Source organism: Linepithema humile, chromosome 1 (assembly GCF_040581485.1).
Source record: "Linepithema humile isolate Giens D197 chromosome 1, Lhum_UNIL_v1.0, whole genome shotgun sequence".
Classification (NCBI taxonomy): Eukaryota; Metazoa; Arthropoda; class Insecta; order Hymenoptera; family Formicidae; genus Linepithema; species Linepithema humile.
In genome coordinates, this window is record NC_090128.1 from 2,760,321 (window position 1) to 2,776,528 (window position 16,208).

General features: G+C 25.3%; 2 protein-coding genes and 1 long non-coding RNA gene across 6 annotated transcripts; all 3 read right to left on the minus strand.

The window, feature by feature from the left end:
- Nucleotides 1-4,779: 4,779 nt before the first annotated feature.
- On the minus strand, nt 4,780-8,202 carry LOC136999791 (uncharacterized). 2 transcript variants are annotated; one of them, XM_067354586.1, is made up of 7 exons: nt 8,155-8,202; nt 6,299-6,567; nt 5,830-5,979; nt 5,398-5,647; nt 5,268-5,336; nt 5,088-5,177; nt 4,780-4,992 (listed from the first exon to the last, which is right to left on the minus strand). In XM_067354586.1, the coding sequence occupies exons 2-7, from the start codon at nt 6,556-6,558 to the stop codon at nt 4,897-4,899; spliced, it is 915 nt and encodes a 304-aa protein (XP_067210687.1). In that variant the 5' UTR covers nt 6,559-6,567; nt 8,155-8,202; the 3' UTR covers nt 4,780-4,896. The 2 variants fall into 2 exon arrangements, with proteins under 2 accessions (XP_067210687.1, XP_067210678.1); XM_067354577.1 differs by lacking the exon at nt 8,155-8,202 and adding an exon at nt 7,880-8,105.
- A 364-nt stretch (nt 8,203-8,566) lies between these two features.
- LOC136997145 (uncharacterized) lies at nt 8,567-12,930 on the minus strand. Of its 3 annotated transcripts, XM_067347559.1 has the most exons (7): nt 11,766-12,930; nt 10,987-11,255; nt 10,526-10,681; nt 9,982-10,234; nt 9,852-9,920; nt 9,679-9,768; nt 8,567-9,422 (listed from the first exon to the last, which is right to left on the minus strand). In XM_067347559.1, the coding sequence occupies exons 1-7, from the start codon at nt 12,057-12,059 to the stop codon at nt 9,336-9,338; spliced, it is 1,218 nt and encodes a 405-aa protein (XP_067203660.1). In that variant the 5' UTR covers nt 12,060-12,930; the 3' UTR covers nt 8,567-9,335. The 3 variants fall into 3 exon arrangements, with proteins under 3 accessions (XP_067203660.1, XP_067203662.1, XP_067203661.1); XM_067347561.1 differs by lacking the exon at nt 10,987-11,255 and having other exon boundaries at nt 8,568-9,422; nt 12,038-12,927; XM_067347560.1 differs by lacking the exon at nt 10,987-11,255 and having other exon boundaries at nt 8,569-9,422; nt 11,911-12,926.
- A 233-nt stretch (nt 12,931-13,163) lies between these two features.
- Nucleotides 13,164-16,125, minus strand: LOC137000470 (uncharacterized). The gene is made up of 7 exons (XR_010890692.1): nt 15,861-16,125; nt 15,589-15,669; nt 14,744-15,012; nt 13,852-14,444; nt 13,722-13,790; nt 13,534-13,623; nt 13,164-13,293 (listed from the first exon to the last, which is right to left on the minus strand). It is a non-coding gene; the product is annotated as an uncharacterized lncRNA (long non-coding RNA).
- Between the last annotated feature and the right edge of the window lie 83 nt (nt 16,126-16,208).

The following is a 16,208-nucleotide window of genomic DNA, read 5'->3' on the forward strand; positions in this document are numbered from 1 at the left end:
AATAATTTTAACACTATTCAATCAATTTGTTAATAGAAAATAAAATAATATGACATAGATGTATTGCAAAATTTTGTATTACTGTGTAGTTAATAATTCTACAATGATCGTTACCTATTTTCTGAAATTATGTAATCATACACGTAAGTAAAATGCATTTGTATTGAAATCACCGTGATAGTTGCAATTGATACGTAGTATTGAAAAATATCTTTCTGTTTTATACGCTTTGTGTTCTATAAAAATCAATGCCCCACTTGCCACTACGGTTGATTAGTTCAAGTCACTACGTGCTCTGCGCATTAATTTCGCATATGCATTGCGACGCATGCTATCCCAATCTAATTAAAGTGATGCATTTGCTGAATTTTTAAAACTCTATAACTTAGCGAAAAATTAATGTAGTGACATGCTATAAAAACCGATCTTCACAATTCCTATGCAAATGTTTATGCATATTGCAAATGTTCTTATGAACATATATGTTTACATGTATACATGTACATGTACATGACATAATCAGTATCTATATATACACAGAAAGTGTAAAAACATATTATAACAAGGAGAAATCTAAGATTAAAATTTTTGTGAGTATTTTATAGCATAAAAGCACGTGTGTGACGAGTTTTCCTGCACAAAAACAAAAATATATATTTTAACATTCTAGATCACTTCTAAAATTTCAATAAAAAGGTTATGACATAAAACTCTATGATACAAAAATGAACAAAATGTACATTTTAATGAAAAATTTATTTGAAAATCAAATAAACATGATCAGTTTATTAAAGGAAAATATAATATTGTCGCATAATGTAATTGTTGCAACTTTACATTACTACACATATAACTTTATATTTATTACATTAGCAAATGACGTTTAATTGATACCACTGCAAAAATTTTTATGCAGCAATTTTAAACAAAACAAGTAGTTTTATTAAATTCTATATTTCAGGTTTATAACTATCAATCATTGATTGTACATTCAACTGTATCATAATAATCACATATGTTAAAATTGATGTGAAAAACTGTAAGAAAACGAATATTTATTAATATTTATGCATGCACGCATAAAAATAAAAACGGTCTTTTATTGTGACATATTAAAAACAACAATAAGGTATATAATATATTGCGAGATGTGTGATAAAAAACACAAAAATTACAGCTTTACAATTAAAATAATTTTTAGCATTTTTTTTTTTTCAATTATTTATGATATAAAACAAAATGTAAACCTAAAATTGTCAAAAATAAGGAAAGAAATATAAACCTTTTGAAGAAATTTATAGCCAAGATTGACTAGACCCAGTCTAGTAAACTTCAGGGGATGTTGCGTTACTTGCAGAACAAAAAAATCAATCTATAAAAATACAATATATATTATTATATATATAACATATTATTATTTAATTTCAATCAATATTCACTTCAAATGATTTTAGCTGTCAAAATTTTTGTTACCTCCTTCCAAATATCAGAATATCGAAAAGTATTTGTCAATTGATGAATTATTTTGTCAATATTTTTAGCCTGAAATTTAGTATTTTGAAATTTTGTCACTTTTCATGCGTATATTATATGCTTTTCCTACCTTATTTTTAACGCTTTCACAAATATGATTTACAGCATAGAGCCTAATTACATATATAAGAAACCGGACACCAACACCGATAAAAGGTCGTAGAATTTTTTTAATTTGATGTTTCTTCTCCAATATACGATATAAAAAATGACACAATGATGTTAAGGCTGCAAAATACGACAGCATGTCAAGAGTGATTTGCATTCCAAATATCACGTTTAATTCACGAGCAATACGGCATAATTCTAAATGAAGATGCCTAACAAAACAAAACACGTTTTATTATAAAAACCATATAAACGGTAAGAATCAACAATATATAATTTTTTTATTATTATAATTATAATTAGTATTTTTCAAAATAAATCTTTATAAAATGTTATTATAATATTAAATAAATATAAAATCGATGATCAATCCAATGATATGATTGTATTGATTTACATTGAGGTCCAGAATGTCCGTTTGTAATTATGTCTATGCAAGAAATATCCATGAATAATGACAGATTTTTTCCATACATACTTCAGTTCATGCTCTTCTTTTAACAATAAGCAATGCATATGTTCGTTTGTTTTGTCAAATCTTGTGCCGATATACCTGTGGAAAGATTCTCTTATGAAATGCATAATACATAGAAAACTTTTAAAATTAATTTAATTAATAAATTTTTTAATTCTTATAGCAATTATGCTCGTAAAACAATATATCATAAAATTTTAGAAAAGTGTTAGAGGTTTCGTAAAAAAGTACTGAAATTGTTGCTATAATAATAACTGTATTTTGCTAATCACAGAAAAAATAGAAAAAAATATATCAAATCAATAAACAAAAAAGGATACAAATATGTAAATTAGGGTAGACATGCAGTCATTGATAGATAAATAAATTAGCAGATAAATAGATATAGTACAAACCATAACAAAAAGATAAATATTAAGTCCGTGAATATATTAATATGAAAACAATGATTGATTATATGAGGTAAAAGAAATCCCCAAGAAACTTGTTTTACAAGTTTTAACCACCACATTGTGCTGTAAATATTTATGATAAGAGTATACACAATCCATCCAATTATCACACGTTTTGATAACATATGCAACTTTCGATACGTCTTGGGAGTGCCTAGTTTTTCCAAAGTATCATCCACTACGGCAAGTTTTTCCATGTATATTTGAAACCTCTAAAATCATATTAAATTACAATTAAATTGCTACCGTATTTTTCATGACGGCACAAAGTATTTGAAGGGGAAGTAAACACTTTCCTAAAAGAATGCTAAATCTTAAAAAAATAAAGTTTATATAAAAATTACTTGATTTGATTAATTAAGGCTGAACTTTTCTCACAAACTTACAATAAGTATTTACAATTACTATTACATATAGATGTAAAAATTATCACCATACAATGGTGATAACGTTTACTAGAAACATAGTAATAATCCAGAATGAAAACGCATATATATAGTGCTTCTGCATAATTCTTATACCTATACATGACTTAACAACACAACTACATCTAAATTATAAAAAGCATAAAGAATATTTGTTATTTTGTAAAGGAGTATAATAATTCTAAAAAAAAAACAGTTGTAAGCTAATGTGATAAAAAATAAAACAATTTCGGTCATAAAATAAATAGTTTAGCTTTAATATACAATATGTCTAGAATTTACGATTATTTTAATGATATTAAGTATATACAAAATATGAAAATAACATTTATGTTTAGCATATATTCCATAAATACAGAAAAATATAATACTGGATGTACCTTTTGATGATGAAAGATTAAAATTGCAGACGTAATTGTAATAAATATGTTAATCGCCATAATGATTATAACAGTGAAATTGCCCCAAAATAAGATTTCCAGTGGCCAAATGGTGAACGTATAGAAAAGAACACAGCCATAAACAAACCATATTACCAAAGAATATAGAACACTTAAGTATGCAATCCATCTATGAAATCTTGATTTGTTTGGTTGTTTTATGGGATACACGCCTAAACCCATAATGAAATACATAAGAAAAAGAGGACGCAGACCTTGTTGGATAGTAGTCGACATGATTATCACTGTAAACAAATACTGAAGGTCTGTATAAATTTATTTCATGCGCGTGTCGCCTTTTGCCTTTACCACCCAATTGCGTCAATCATAATAATAGTCTATTTTCTTATTTGTAATATATTTATCGCGGCACTTATGCAAATTAAAATGATCAATCACTCATTCTGATAAACGAAAAGATGATTCATCGATAAATTGTGCATATTTCGAATTTAAACTGATATTACTAATCAGCGTTTGCGTATTTTTTAATATTATTTCTTTCGATATTGTTACACACACACACACACACGCGCGCGCGCGCGCGCACACACACTACGGGCTTATATTCATTAATATTTTTATTTATATCAATATTATTATAAATATAGCAAATGATTAGGTTATATAAAAATTATTTTCGTGAAGAAAAATGAATGTTTATGTTTATTCTCATTCCATAAAAAATTTAATTTTTAATTAAGTATATTTTGCAATTCTTGTGTAATAACAATTCTTTATATGATTTTATATTTTCACATTTAATTGTTAATACATATGTGAAGAGCATTAAATGTATTAATTTTATTTATATTATTAAAAACCCTTTATAAAACTTTACAAATTTTCCAAAATTCGATTTGGACAACTAATAGTAATTAAAACATTATTTAATAAATTTGTTATAACAATTTAAATATAATGACATTTAATAAATAACATTAAATATTATAATAACATTAGTTATAAAAATAACATTTAATAAGCCTAGACTTTTAGAATTCAAATTTTCTTTATTGTATGCAAGGAGTAAAATATACATGTTAATATTCTAAACCATTTCTTTGTTTCAAACATAAGATTTTGATACATTGTAATGTTAAATTTCTAGGCCTATCAATTTTTATGCTATAAGATTGTAATGCCTAATAATGAATAAAATGTACATTTTGAAATTCTAGGCCATTTCTAAAATTTCAATAAATTTCAAAATGTTATGATGTAAAATTCTAAGGCGTAAAAATAAACAAAATGTACATTTAAATATGAAATTTATTTAAATATAATTTAAAATTATCTAAACATGATCAGTTTATTAAAGGAAAATAAAGTATTGTAGCATGATAAAATTGTTGCAACTTTATATTACTACTTATTTAATTAATACATTAACAGAACAATGTTTAATTAATACCATTACAAAAATTTCGATGCTGCGATTTTAAACTAAATGAGTAGTTTTATTAAATTCTAACTTTCAGAGTTATAAGTATATCAATCACTGATTGCATATTCAACTGTACCATAATAATCACAAGCGTTAAAGTTGTTGTCAAAAACTGTAAGAAAACGTATTTATTAATTTTTTAATTATTTATGATATAAAACAAAATGTAAGCATAAAATTGTCAGAAATATGAAAGCAAATATAAACCTTTTGAAGAAACTTATAACCAAGATAAAATAGACCCAGTCCAGTAAACTTCAGGGGATGTTGCGTTACGTGCAAAAGAAAGAAATCAATCTGCAGTGATACAGCATATAATTATTATACAATTTTAATCAAAATTTATATTAAATAATCTTAGCTGTCTGAATTGTTCTTCCAGGTTACCTCCTTCCAGATATCAGCATATCGAAGAGTATTTGTCAATTGATGAATTATTTTGTCAATATAATTAGACTGAAATTTAGTACTTTGAAATTTAGTAACTCTTCATGCATATATTGTATGCTTTTCCTACCTTATTTTCAACGCTTTCACAAATATGATTCACAGCACAAAGCCTAATTAAACATGTAAAACACCGATAACCAAGACCGCTAAGAGGTAGCAGTAATTTTTTAACTTGATGTTTCTGCTCTAATATACTGCATAAATAATAACAAAATGATGTTAAGAATGCAAGATGCGACAGCGTATTAAAAGTTATTTGCATTCCAAATGTCATGTTTAATTCACGAGCAATACGGCATAATTCTAAATGGAGATGCCTAACAAAAAAAAACACGTTTTATTATAAAAAGAGCAGATAAACTATAAGAATTTGCAATATATAATTTTTTAATTATTATAATTATAATTAGTATTTTTCGAAATAAATCTTTATAAAATGTTACTATTAAATAAATATGAAATCAATGATCAATCCAATGATATGAGTGTATTGATTTACGTTGAGATCCAGTATGTCCGCTTGTAATTATGTCTATGCAAAAAATATCCAGGAATAATAACAGGTTTCTTCCACACCAGTCCATGATATTCTTTTAACAATAAGCAATGCATATGGTCGTTTATTATGTCAAATCTGGTGGCGACATACCTGTGTGAAAATCCTCTTATGAACTGCATACTACATAGCAAACTTTAAAAACTAATTTAAATAATAAATTTTTTAATTCTTATAGCAATTATGCTTGCAAAATAATATATCATAAAATATTGATAAAACTTTTTGCAAGTTTTGTAAAAAAATACTAAAATTGTTATTATAGTAATAGTTGTATTTTGTCAATCACAGAAAAAATTGGAAAAAGTATATTGAATCTATAAACAAAAAAAGATAAAAATATGTAAATTTAGGTAGACATGCATTAATTGGTAGATAACTAAATTAGCAGATAAATAAATAATGTACAAACCATAATAAAAATATTAATATTATGTCCGTGAATTCATTAATATGATAACAATGATTGATTATATAAGGTAAAAGGATCCCCCAAGAAACTTGTTTTACAGATTTTATCCACCATATTGAGCTGTAAATATTTGTGATAACAGTATGCACAATCCATCCAATTATCATTCCTTTTGATAAGATATGCAACTTTCGATACATCTTGGGAGTACCTAGTTCTTTTAAAGTGTCATCCACTACGGCAAGTCTCTCCATGTACATTTGAAACTTCTAAAACCATATTAAACTACAATTAGATTTTTTATGATAGTACAAAGGTTTTGATATGAAGTAAAGACTTTTCTATGCTAGAAAATACAGTTTACCTAAAAACTACTTGTTGATTTGATTAATTAAGATTAATCATTTAAATTTTTAATTAATTAATTGAAGTTTTCTTATAAACATACAATAAGTATTTACAATTACTATTTACTATAGATGTAAAAATTATCATAATATAGTGGTGAGAACATTTACTAGAAGCATAGTAATAATCCAAGGTTAAAACGCATCTATATATATATATATATTTTTTTTTATTATATTATTATTATGTATATTATTATTATATATATATTATATATATATTTTATATATATTTTATATATGTATATATATTTTTTATTTTTTATTATATTAGCTTGCATCTGTTTTTTTAGAATTATTATACTCTCTTACAAATTAGCAAATATTTTTTTAACTTTTTATGATTTAGATGTAGTTGTGTTGTGCTCTATATATATATATATATATATATATATATATATATATATATATATATATATAGTGCTTTTGCATAATTATTATATATATAACATAACACAACTACATCTAAATTACAGAAAGCTTAAAGAATTGTAAAAGTGTATAATAATTCTAAAAAAACAGATGCAAACTAATATAATAAAAAATAAAACACTCTTGGTCATAAAATAATTAGTTTTGCTTTAATATTCAATATATCTAAAAGTTACGATTATTTTAATGATATAAAGTATACTAAAAATATGAATATAACATTTATGATTAGCATATATTCTATAAATACAGGGTGTCCGGTAATTGCTGAATCACCTCTCGGGTGTAGGTAAAGCGAGTTAAACCGAGTAGAAAAGTCCTCTATCATTTTGCGATTTTCGCAATAATTAATGAGGAATTGATTAAAAAATATCGGTCAATTCGCGCGAGTTGAAAGCACGGCGAGAAGAGACCCGTGGCAGTACAGTCTATTGTTATTTGGTTACTAGGCGCGCAACAAAGCGTTGGAAGGAGCGCTCTACAAATGACAACGGCAACATAGGAGCGGTGGGTAACGCTAGATCCTTGCGTTCTAGCGACCACGTGGGTTGTCTCTTCTCGTCGCGCGCTTAGACTCGCGCAAATTGGCCGATCTTCTTTAATTAATTTCTCATTAATTATTGCAAAAATCGCAAAACGGTAGAGGACTTTTCTACTCAGTTTAATCCACTCTACCTGCACCCGAGAGATGATTCAGCAATTATCGGACACCCTGTATATAAAAGTATAATATTGAGTGTACCTTTTGATGATAATAAATGAAAATTGTTGACGTAATTGTAGTAAATATGTTAATCATTATATGGATTGTAATAGCGAAATTTCCCCGAAACAAGATTTTCGGTGGGAAAATGGTGAATGCATAAAAAAGAACGCAGCCATAAACAAACCATATTACCAAAAAATATAGAATACTTAAGTATATAACCCATCTATGAAATCTTGATCTGTTTGATTGCTTTCTGGGATACACACCTACACCCATAATAAAACACATAAGAAAAAGAGGACGCAAACCTTGTTGGATAGTAGTCGACATGATTATCACTATCGCAAACGAACACTGAAGATCTGTATAAATTTATTTGCTGAGTGCATCGCTTTCTTTCCACCCCTTTTCTCTCCTTTCCCTTGATACATAATGGTGCTGCATCATAATGATAGTACATTTTCTTAATTGTAATATACTTATCGCGGCATATTATGCATATTGAAATAATAAACACTTTCTAATAAATGAAAAGATTCACCGATAACTTTTGCATTTTTTTCGGACCTGCAATATGATATTACTAATCAGCTATCGCGTATTTTTTAATATTGTCTTCTTTTCGATATTATAATATAGGCTTACGTGCATTAATATTTTGTTCTATATGCATATTATTATAAATTTAGCAAATAATTAAGTTAAATAAAAAGTTATTTCGATGAAAGAATGAATGCTTTATTGTCATTTCACATAAAGTTTAGTTTTTAATTAAGTATATTTTGCAATTCTTGTGTAACAATAATTCTTTATATTTTTATATGTTCACATTTGATTGTTAATACATATGTTAAGAGCATTAAATTATTAATTTTATTTATATTATTATAAAGCCTTTATAAACTTTACAAATTTTCCAAAATTTGATTTGGACAACTAATAATAATTTAAACATTATTTTACGAATTTATTATGCTAATTTAAACATAACATTCTATCATAACATTTGATAGACTTAGATTTTTAGAATTCACATCTTCTTTACTATATGCGAGGAGAAAATATACATTTTAACATTGTAGACCATTTCTTCGTTTTAAATATAAGATTTCGATGCATTGTAAAGTTAAATTTCTAGGCCTACAAATTTTTATACTATAAGATTTCAATGCATAATAATGAATAAAATGTACATTTTAAAATTCTACGCTATTTCTAAAATTACAATTAAATGTTATGATATAAAATTCTAAGGCGTAAAAATGAACAGAATGTACATTTTAATATCAAATTTATTTAAACATAATTTAAAATTATCCAAACATGATAAGTTTATTAAAGGAAAATAAAATATTGTAGCATGATAAAATTGTTGCAACTTTATGTTATTACTTATTTAACTAATACATTAACAGAATAACGTTTAATTGATACCATTACAAAAATTTTGATGCTGCCATTTTAAAATAAACGAGTAGTTTTATTAATTCTATATTTCAGAGTTATAAGTTTCAGGTATTGATTGCATATTCAACTGTACCATTATAATCACAAACGTTAAAATTGTTGTAAAAACCTGTAAGAAAACGTATTTATTAATATTTATGCATAAACGCATAAAAATAAAGACGGTACTTTATTACGATATATTGTAAACTAAAATAGGATATATAAACGATTGCATGATGTGTGATAAAAATACAGTAATTACACCTTTATAATCAAAATAATTTCTAACGTAATTTTCTTTTTTTTAATTATTTATGACATAAAACAAAATACAAACATAAAATTGTCACAAATATAAAAGAAAATATAAAGAAAATATAAACCTTTTGAAAAAACTTATCGCCAAGGTAGAAGAGACCCAATCCAGTAAACTTCAGGGGATGTTGCGTTACGTGCAAAACAAAGAAATCAATCTGTAAAGATACAATATATAATTATTATTTAATTTTTATCAATATTTATTTCAAGTAATTTTAGCAGTTAAAATTTTTCTTACTTCCTTCCAGATATCAGAATATCGACGAGTATTTGTCAATTGATGAATTATTTTGTCAATATTGTTAGCCTAAAATTTAGTATCTTGAAATTTAGTAACTTTTCATGCAAATATTGTATGCTTTTCCTACCTTATTTTTAACGCTTTCACAAATATGATTTACGCCATAGAGCCTGATTAAACATGTAAGAAACAAACAACCAAGGCCGATAAGATGTTGTAATATTGATCTTTTATCTTGATGTTTCTGTTCCAATAAACGACATAAATAATAACAAATTGATGTTAAGTATGCAAGATACGTCACCATTTCAAAAGTTATTTGCATTTCAAATATCACGTTTAACTCACGAGCAATATGGCATAATTCTAAATGAAGATGCCTAACATAAAAAACACGTTTTTATTATAAAAAGGGATATAACCTATAAGGATTTACAATATATAATTGTTTTATTATTATGTGTAACTATTATTAAGTGTAACTACTATTATTAAGTGTAACTACTATTAAGAGTAACTATTATTTTTATAATAAAAAGAAATCTTTCTAAAATATTATTTGTAAAATAATTAATCTTTGTAAAATATTATTTGTAAATATTATTATTATTAAATTAATATGAAATGAATGATCTATCTCTGTCCAATGATATGCGTGTGTATTGATTTACATTGAGGTCCACAATGTTCGTTTGTAATAGTGTCTATGCAAGAAATATCCATGAATAATAACAGGTTTCTTCCACATATACTTAAGTCCATGCTCTTCTTTTAACAATAAGCAATGCATATGGTCGTTTATATTATCAAATCTGGTGCCGAGATACCTGTATAAAGAAATTGTCTTATGAATTACAAAATATATTACAAATTTTAAAAATTAATTTAAACAATAAATTTTTTAATTTTTATTGCAATTTTGCTCGCAAAATGATATATTATAAAATTGTGATAAAACTTTTTACAGGTTTCGTGAAAACATACTAAATTGGTTACAATAGTAATAATTGCATTTAATCAGTAAAAAAAAAATTACAAAAGATACATATATCGAATCTATAAATAGAAATAAATATGTGTAAATTTAGGTAGACATGCGTTAATTAGCAGAATAAATAAATATAGTACAAACCATAACAAGAAAATAAATATTATGTCCATGAATTCATTAAGATGAAGAGGACAATTGACTACGTAAAATAATAATAATCTAATAGACAATTGTTTTATAAATTTAAACCACCATATTGTGCCGTGAATATTAAAGATAATTATATACACCATCCATCCAATTATCACACATTTTGATAACATATGCAACTTTCGATACGTCTTGGGTGTACCTAATTTTTCTAAAGTATCATCCACCGCGGCAAGTTTTTTCATGTACATGTGAAACTTCTAAAATCATATTAAACTATAATTATTACCGTATTTTTTACAACCCGAAATATTTAATTGTCAAGTGAAGACCTTTCGATGCTAAAAAAATTAAGTTAAAATAAACTACAAGTTATTTTGATTAATTAAAAAAAGCTGAATTTTTCTGAGAAGTTAACAATAATTATTTGAAATCACTATTGTATATAGTGATATAGTTGTAAAAATTACAACGTAGTAGTGATAATGTTCACAAAAAAGCACAGTACAAATCAGGGGATAAAAATGATGCAACTACATTTAAATTATAAAAAGCTTAAAGAATATTTCTCATCTTTAAAATAATTTAAAAATCTTTTAAGAAACAGATGTAAACTGATGTAATAAAAAATAAAATATTTTCGGTCATACAATAGTTGATGTAATATACATATATATATATATATATATATATATATATATATATATATATATATGTTTAGCATATATTTTATAACCACAGAAAAGTGGTTAGGTTAATATTGGACGTACCTTTTGCTGATAAAAAATTAAAATTGCAGACATAATTGCAGTAAAATTGTTAATTACTATCAGGACAATATTAGTGTTGGTTTGAAATACGACTATCAGTGGAAAAATGGAGAATATATAAGAAAGGACAAAGCCATAAACAAACCAGAGTGCCAAAGAATATAGAACACTTAAGTATGCAATCCATCTATGAAATCTTGATTTGTTTGATTGCTTTATGGGATACACGCCTAAACCCACAATAAAACACATAAGAAAAAGAGGACGCAGACCTTGTTGGATAGTAATCGACATGATTATCACTATCGCAAACGAACACTGAAGGTCTGTATAAATTTATTTCCTGAGTGCATCGCTTCCTTTCCTCCCTTTTCTCTCCTTTCCCCTGATACATAATGGCGCTGCATCATAATGATAGTACATTTTCTTAATTATAATATACTTATCGCGGCATATTAATATTATGCATATTAAAATAATAAACACTTTCTAATAAATGAAAAGATTCATCGATAACTTTCGCATTTTTCGGACCTGTAATATGATATTACTAATCAGTCTTCGCGTATTTTTTAATATTGTTTTCATTGCGATATTATAATACAGGCTTATACGTGCATTAATATTTTGTTCTATATGCATATTATTATAAATTTAGCAAATAATTAAGTTATATAAAAAGTTATTTTGGTGAAGAAAAATGAAGATTTATGTTTAATATCATTCTACAAAAAAGTTTTAGTTTCAAATCAAGTATATTTTACAATTGTTATGTAATAATAGTTCTTTATATGTTTTTATATTTCCACATTTTAGTGTTAATATGTTAAGAGCATTAAATGTATTAATTTTATTAATATTATAAACCCGTTATAAAACTTTACAAATTTCTCACAATTTGATTTGGTTACCTAATAATATTTGGTACTATTTAATCAATTTGTTATTATAATTGAAACATTATTTAATCAAGTTTTTTATTCATTTTTATGCTTCAGAATTTGCTATCATAACATTTGATAGAAATCCTAGACATCCTAGACATCCTAGACTTTTAGAATTCACATTTTCTTTACTGTATGCGATGAGTAAAATATACATTTTAACATTGTGGACATTTTAACATTTCTTCGTTTTAAATATAAGATGTCTATGCATTGTAATGTTAAATTCCTAAAACCTATCAATTTTTATACTATAAGATTTTAATGCCCAATAATAAACAAAATGTACATTTAAAAATAAAATTTATTTGAACATAATTACGTCCAAAATTATCTAAACATGATCAATTTATTAAAGAAAAATAAAATATTGTAGTATAATGAAATTGTTGCAACTTTATATTACTACATATTTAATTAATACATTAGAAGAATGACTTTTAATTGTTACCATTGCAATATTTTTGATGTTGCCATTTTAAACTAAATGAGTAGTTTTATTAATCCATTATTTCAGTATTATGTGCTGATTGCATATTCAACTGTATCATAATAATCACAAATGTTAAAATTGCTATGAAAAACTGTAAAAAACGTATTTATTAATATTTGTGTATATATGCCTAAAACTAAAAACTTATTTTGAGATATATTGCAAACCAGAATGGAAAATATAATATATTACATGACGTGTGATAAAAAACACAGCAATTACAGCTTTATAATAAAAACAATTTTGGCATAATTTTTGGTTTTTCAGTTATTTATAATATAAAACAAAATATAAACATAAAACTGTCAGAAATATGAAAGCAAAAGTAAACCTTTTGAAGAAACTGATTCCCAAGATAGAAGAGACCCAATCCAGTAAACTTTAAGGGATGTTGCGTTACTTGCAAAACGAAGAAATCAATCTATAAGGATACAATATATATTATTATATATAACATATTATTATTTAATTTTAATCAATATTTATTTCAAATAATTTTAGCTGTAAAAATTTTGTTACCTCTTTCCAAATATCAGAATATCGAAGAGTATTTGTCAATTGATGAATTATTTTGTCAATATTTTTGGCCTGAAATTTAGTATCTTGAAATTTAGTAACTTTTCATGCATATTTTGTATGTTTTTCCTACCTTATTCTTAACACTTTCACAAATATGATTTACGGCATAGAGCCTGATTAAATATGTAAAAAACGCAGAACCAAAGCCAATCAAATGTTGTACTGATTTTTTATCAATATGTTTCTGCTCCAATATACGGCATAAATAATAACAAAGTGATGTTAAGTATGCAAAGCACGTCACCATTTCAAAAATTATATGCACTTCAAATATCATGTTTAATTCACGAGCAATATGGCATAATTCAAAATAAAGATGCCTAACAAGAAAAACATGTTTTATTATAAAAATGCTATATATTATATAAACTATAAAATTTTATAGTATATAATTTAGTTATTATAAATATAATTATTATTTTCAGAAATAAATCTTTGTAAAATATTATTATTAAATTAATATGAAATCAATGATCTGTCAAATGATATGAGTGTGTATTGATTTACATTGAGGTCCACAATGTTCGCTTGTAATTATATCTATGAATGAAATATCCAGGAATAATAATAGGTATCTTCCACATATACTTCATTCCATGCTCTTCTTTTAACAATAAGCAATGCACATAGTCGTTTATTTTATCAAATCGGGTGCCGATATACCTGTGTAAAGAGATTGTCTTATGAATTACAAAATATATAGCAATTTTACAAATTAGTTTAAATAATAAGTTTGTTAATTTTTATAGCAATTTTGCTCGCAAAATAATATATCATGAAATACTGGTAAAATTTTTTACAGGTTGCGTAAAAAAATACTAAAATTATTAGTATAGTAATAATTGCATTTTATCAATCAAAGAAAAATTACATATGTCGAATCTATAAATAAAAATACATATAAATATGTGAATTTAGGTAGATACGCGTTAATTAGCAGAGTAAATAAATATTCTACAAACCATAACAAGAAAATAAATATTAAGTCTGCGAATTCATTAATATGAGTAGGATGTTGCAATATGTAAAATACAAGAAATCCCCAAGAAACTTGTTTCGTAAATTTTGACCACCATATTGTGCTATAAATATATATGATGAAAGTCTGCACAATCCATCCAATTATCACGCCTGTTGATAACATATGCAACTTTCGATATGTTTTGGGAGTACCTAGCTTTTCTAAAGTATCATCCACTGTGGCAAGTTTCTTCATGTATATGTGAAGCTTCTAGAACCACATTAAGCTATAATTTGATTACTACCGTATTTTTTACGACACCCCAAAATATTTGATAGTGAAGATTATTGAATATAATTTATTGCATTAGTGCATATAATTTTTAAAGTAAAGATTTTTCTAAGAAATTTTGCTAAGAAATAAAGTAAAAATAAACTACATTTTGTTTTGATTAACTAAAACTAAATTTGTCTTACAAATTAACATAAATATTTGAAATCACTAATTTATATAGTTGTGAAAATTACAACACAGTAGTGATAACGTTCACTAGAAACACAGTAATAATTCTGGATTAAAACGCATCTAAATAATAAAAACCTTAAATAGTATTTCTCATTTAGTAAAAAAGTTTAATAATTTTTTAAGAATCAGATGTAAACTCTGATGTAATAAAAAATAAAACATTTTCTGACATAGTTTTGTCAATAGTTAATTTAATGTACATATATATATGTCTAAAAGTTACGATTATTTTAATGATATTAGATATATATAAAATATGAGTATAACATATATGTTTAGTATATATTTTATAACTACAGAAAAATATAATATTGAACGTACCTTTTGGTGATAAAAAATTAAAATTGTAGACATAATTGCAGTAAAATTGTTAATCACCGTCATGACGAGAATATTGATAGTCTGAAATAAGACTATCGGTGAAAAAATATTAAACATATGAGAAAAGACATAGCCATAAACAAACCAGATTGCCAAAAAATATAGAAAACTTAAGTATACAATCCATCTATAAAATCTTGATTTGTTTGGTTGCTTTATGGGATATACGCCTAAACCCACAATGAAACACATAAGAAGAAGAGGACGCAGACCTTGTTGGATAGTAGTCGTCATAATTATCACTACCGCGAGCGAACAATGAAGGTTTGAATAAATTTATTTGCTCAGTGAATCGCCTCCTTTCTTTCTTTCCTCCACTTTCCCCTGTCACATAATTACGCCGCATCATAATGATAGTACATTTTCTTAATTGTAATATATTTATCGTGGCACTTAAGCATATTAAACTGATCAACTCTTTCAGATAAACGAAAAGATGATTCACAGATAAATTGTGCATGTTTCGAACCTATAAAGTGATATTACTAATCAACCTTCGCTTTTTTTTTAATATTGTTTTTATTTCAATATTGTTATGTATATAATACAGGCTTACGTGC

Coding starts and splice junctions, on each gene's coding strand:
- LOC136997145 (XM_067347559.1), bottom strand. CDS start 12,059: ATGTCGATTACTATCCAACAAGGTCTGCGTCCTCTTTTTCTTATGTGT. Junction 10,235..10,525: donor CGAACATTGTGGACCTCAAT/GTAAATCAATAC, acceptor TTTTTATGTTAG/GCATCTTCATTTAGAATTAT. Junction 9,423..9,678: donor GCGATAAGTTTTTTCAAAAG/GTTTATATTTTC, acceptor GTTTTCTTACAG/GTTTTTACAACAATTTTAAC.
- LOC136999791 (XM_067354577.1), bottom strand. CDS start 7,936: ATGATTAACATATTTACTACAATTACGTCAACAATTTTCATTTATTAT. Junction 5,980..6,298: donor ATATTAATATTTTTATTATG/GTTTGTACATTA, acceptor ATTTTCACACAG/GTATGTCGCCACCAGATTTG. Junction 5,178..5,267: donor ATGCTGATATCTGGAAGGAG/GTAACCTGGAAG, acceptor GTATCACTGCAG/ATTGATTTCTTTCTTTTGCA.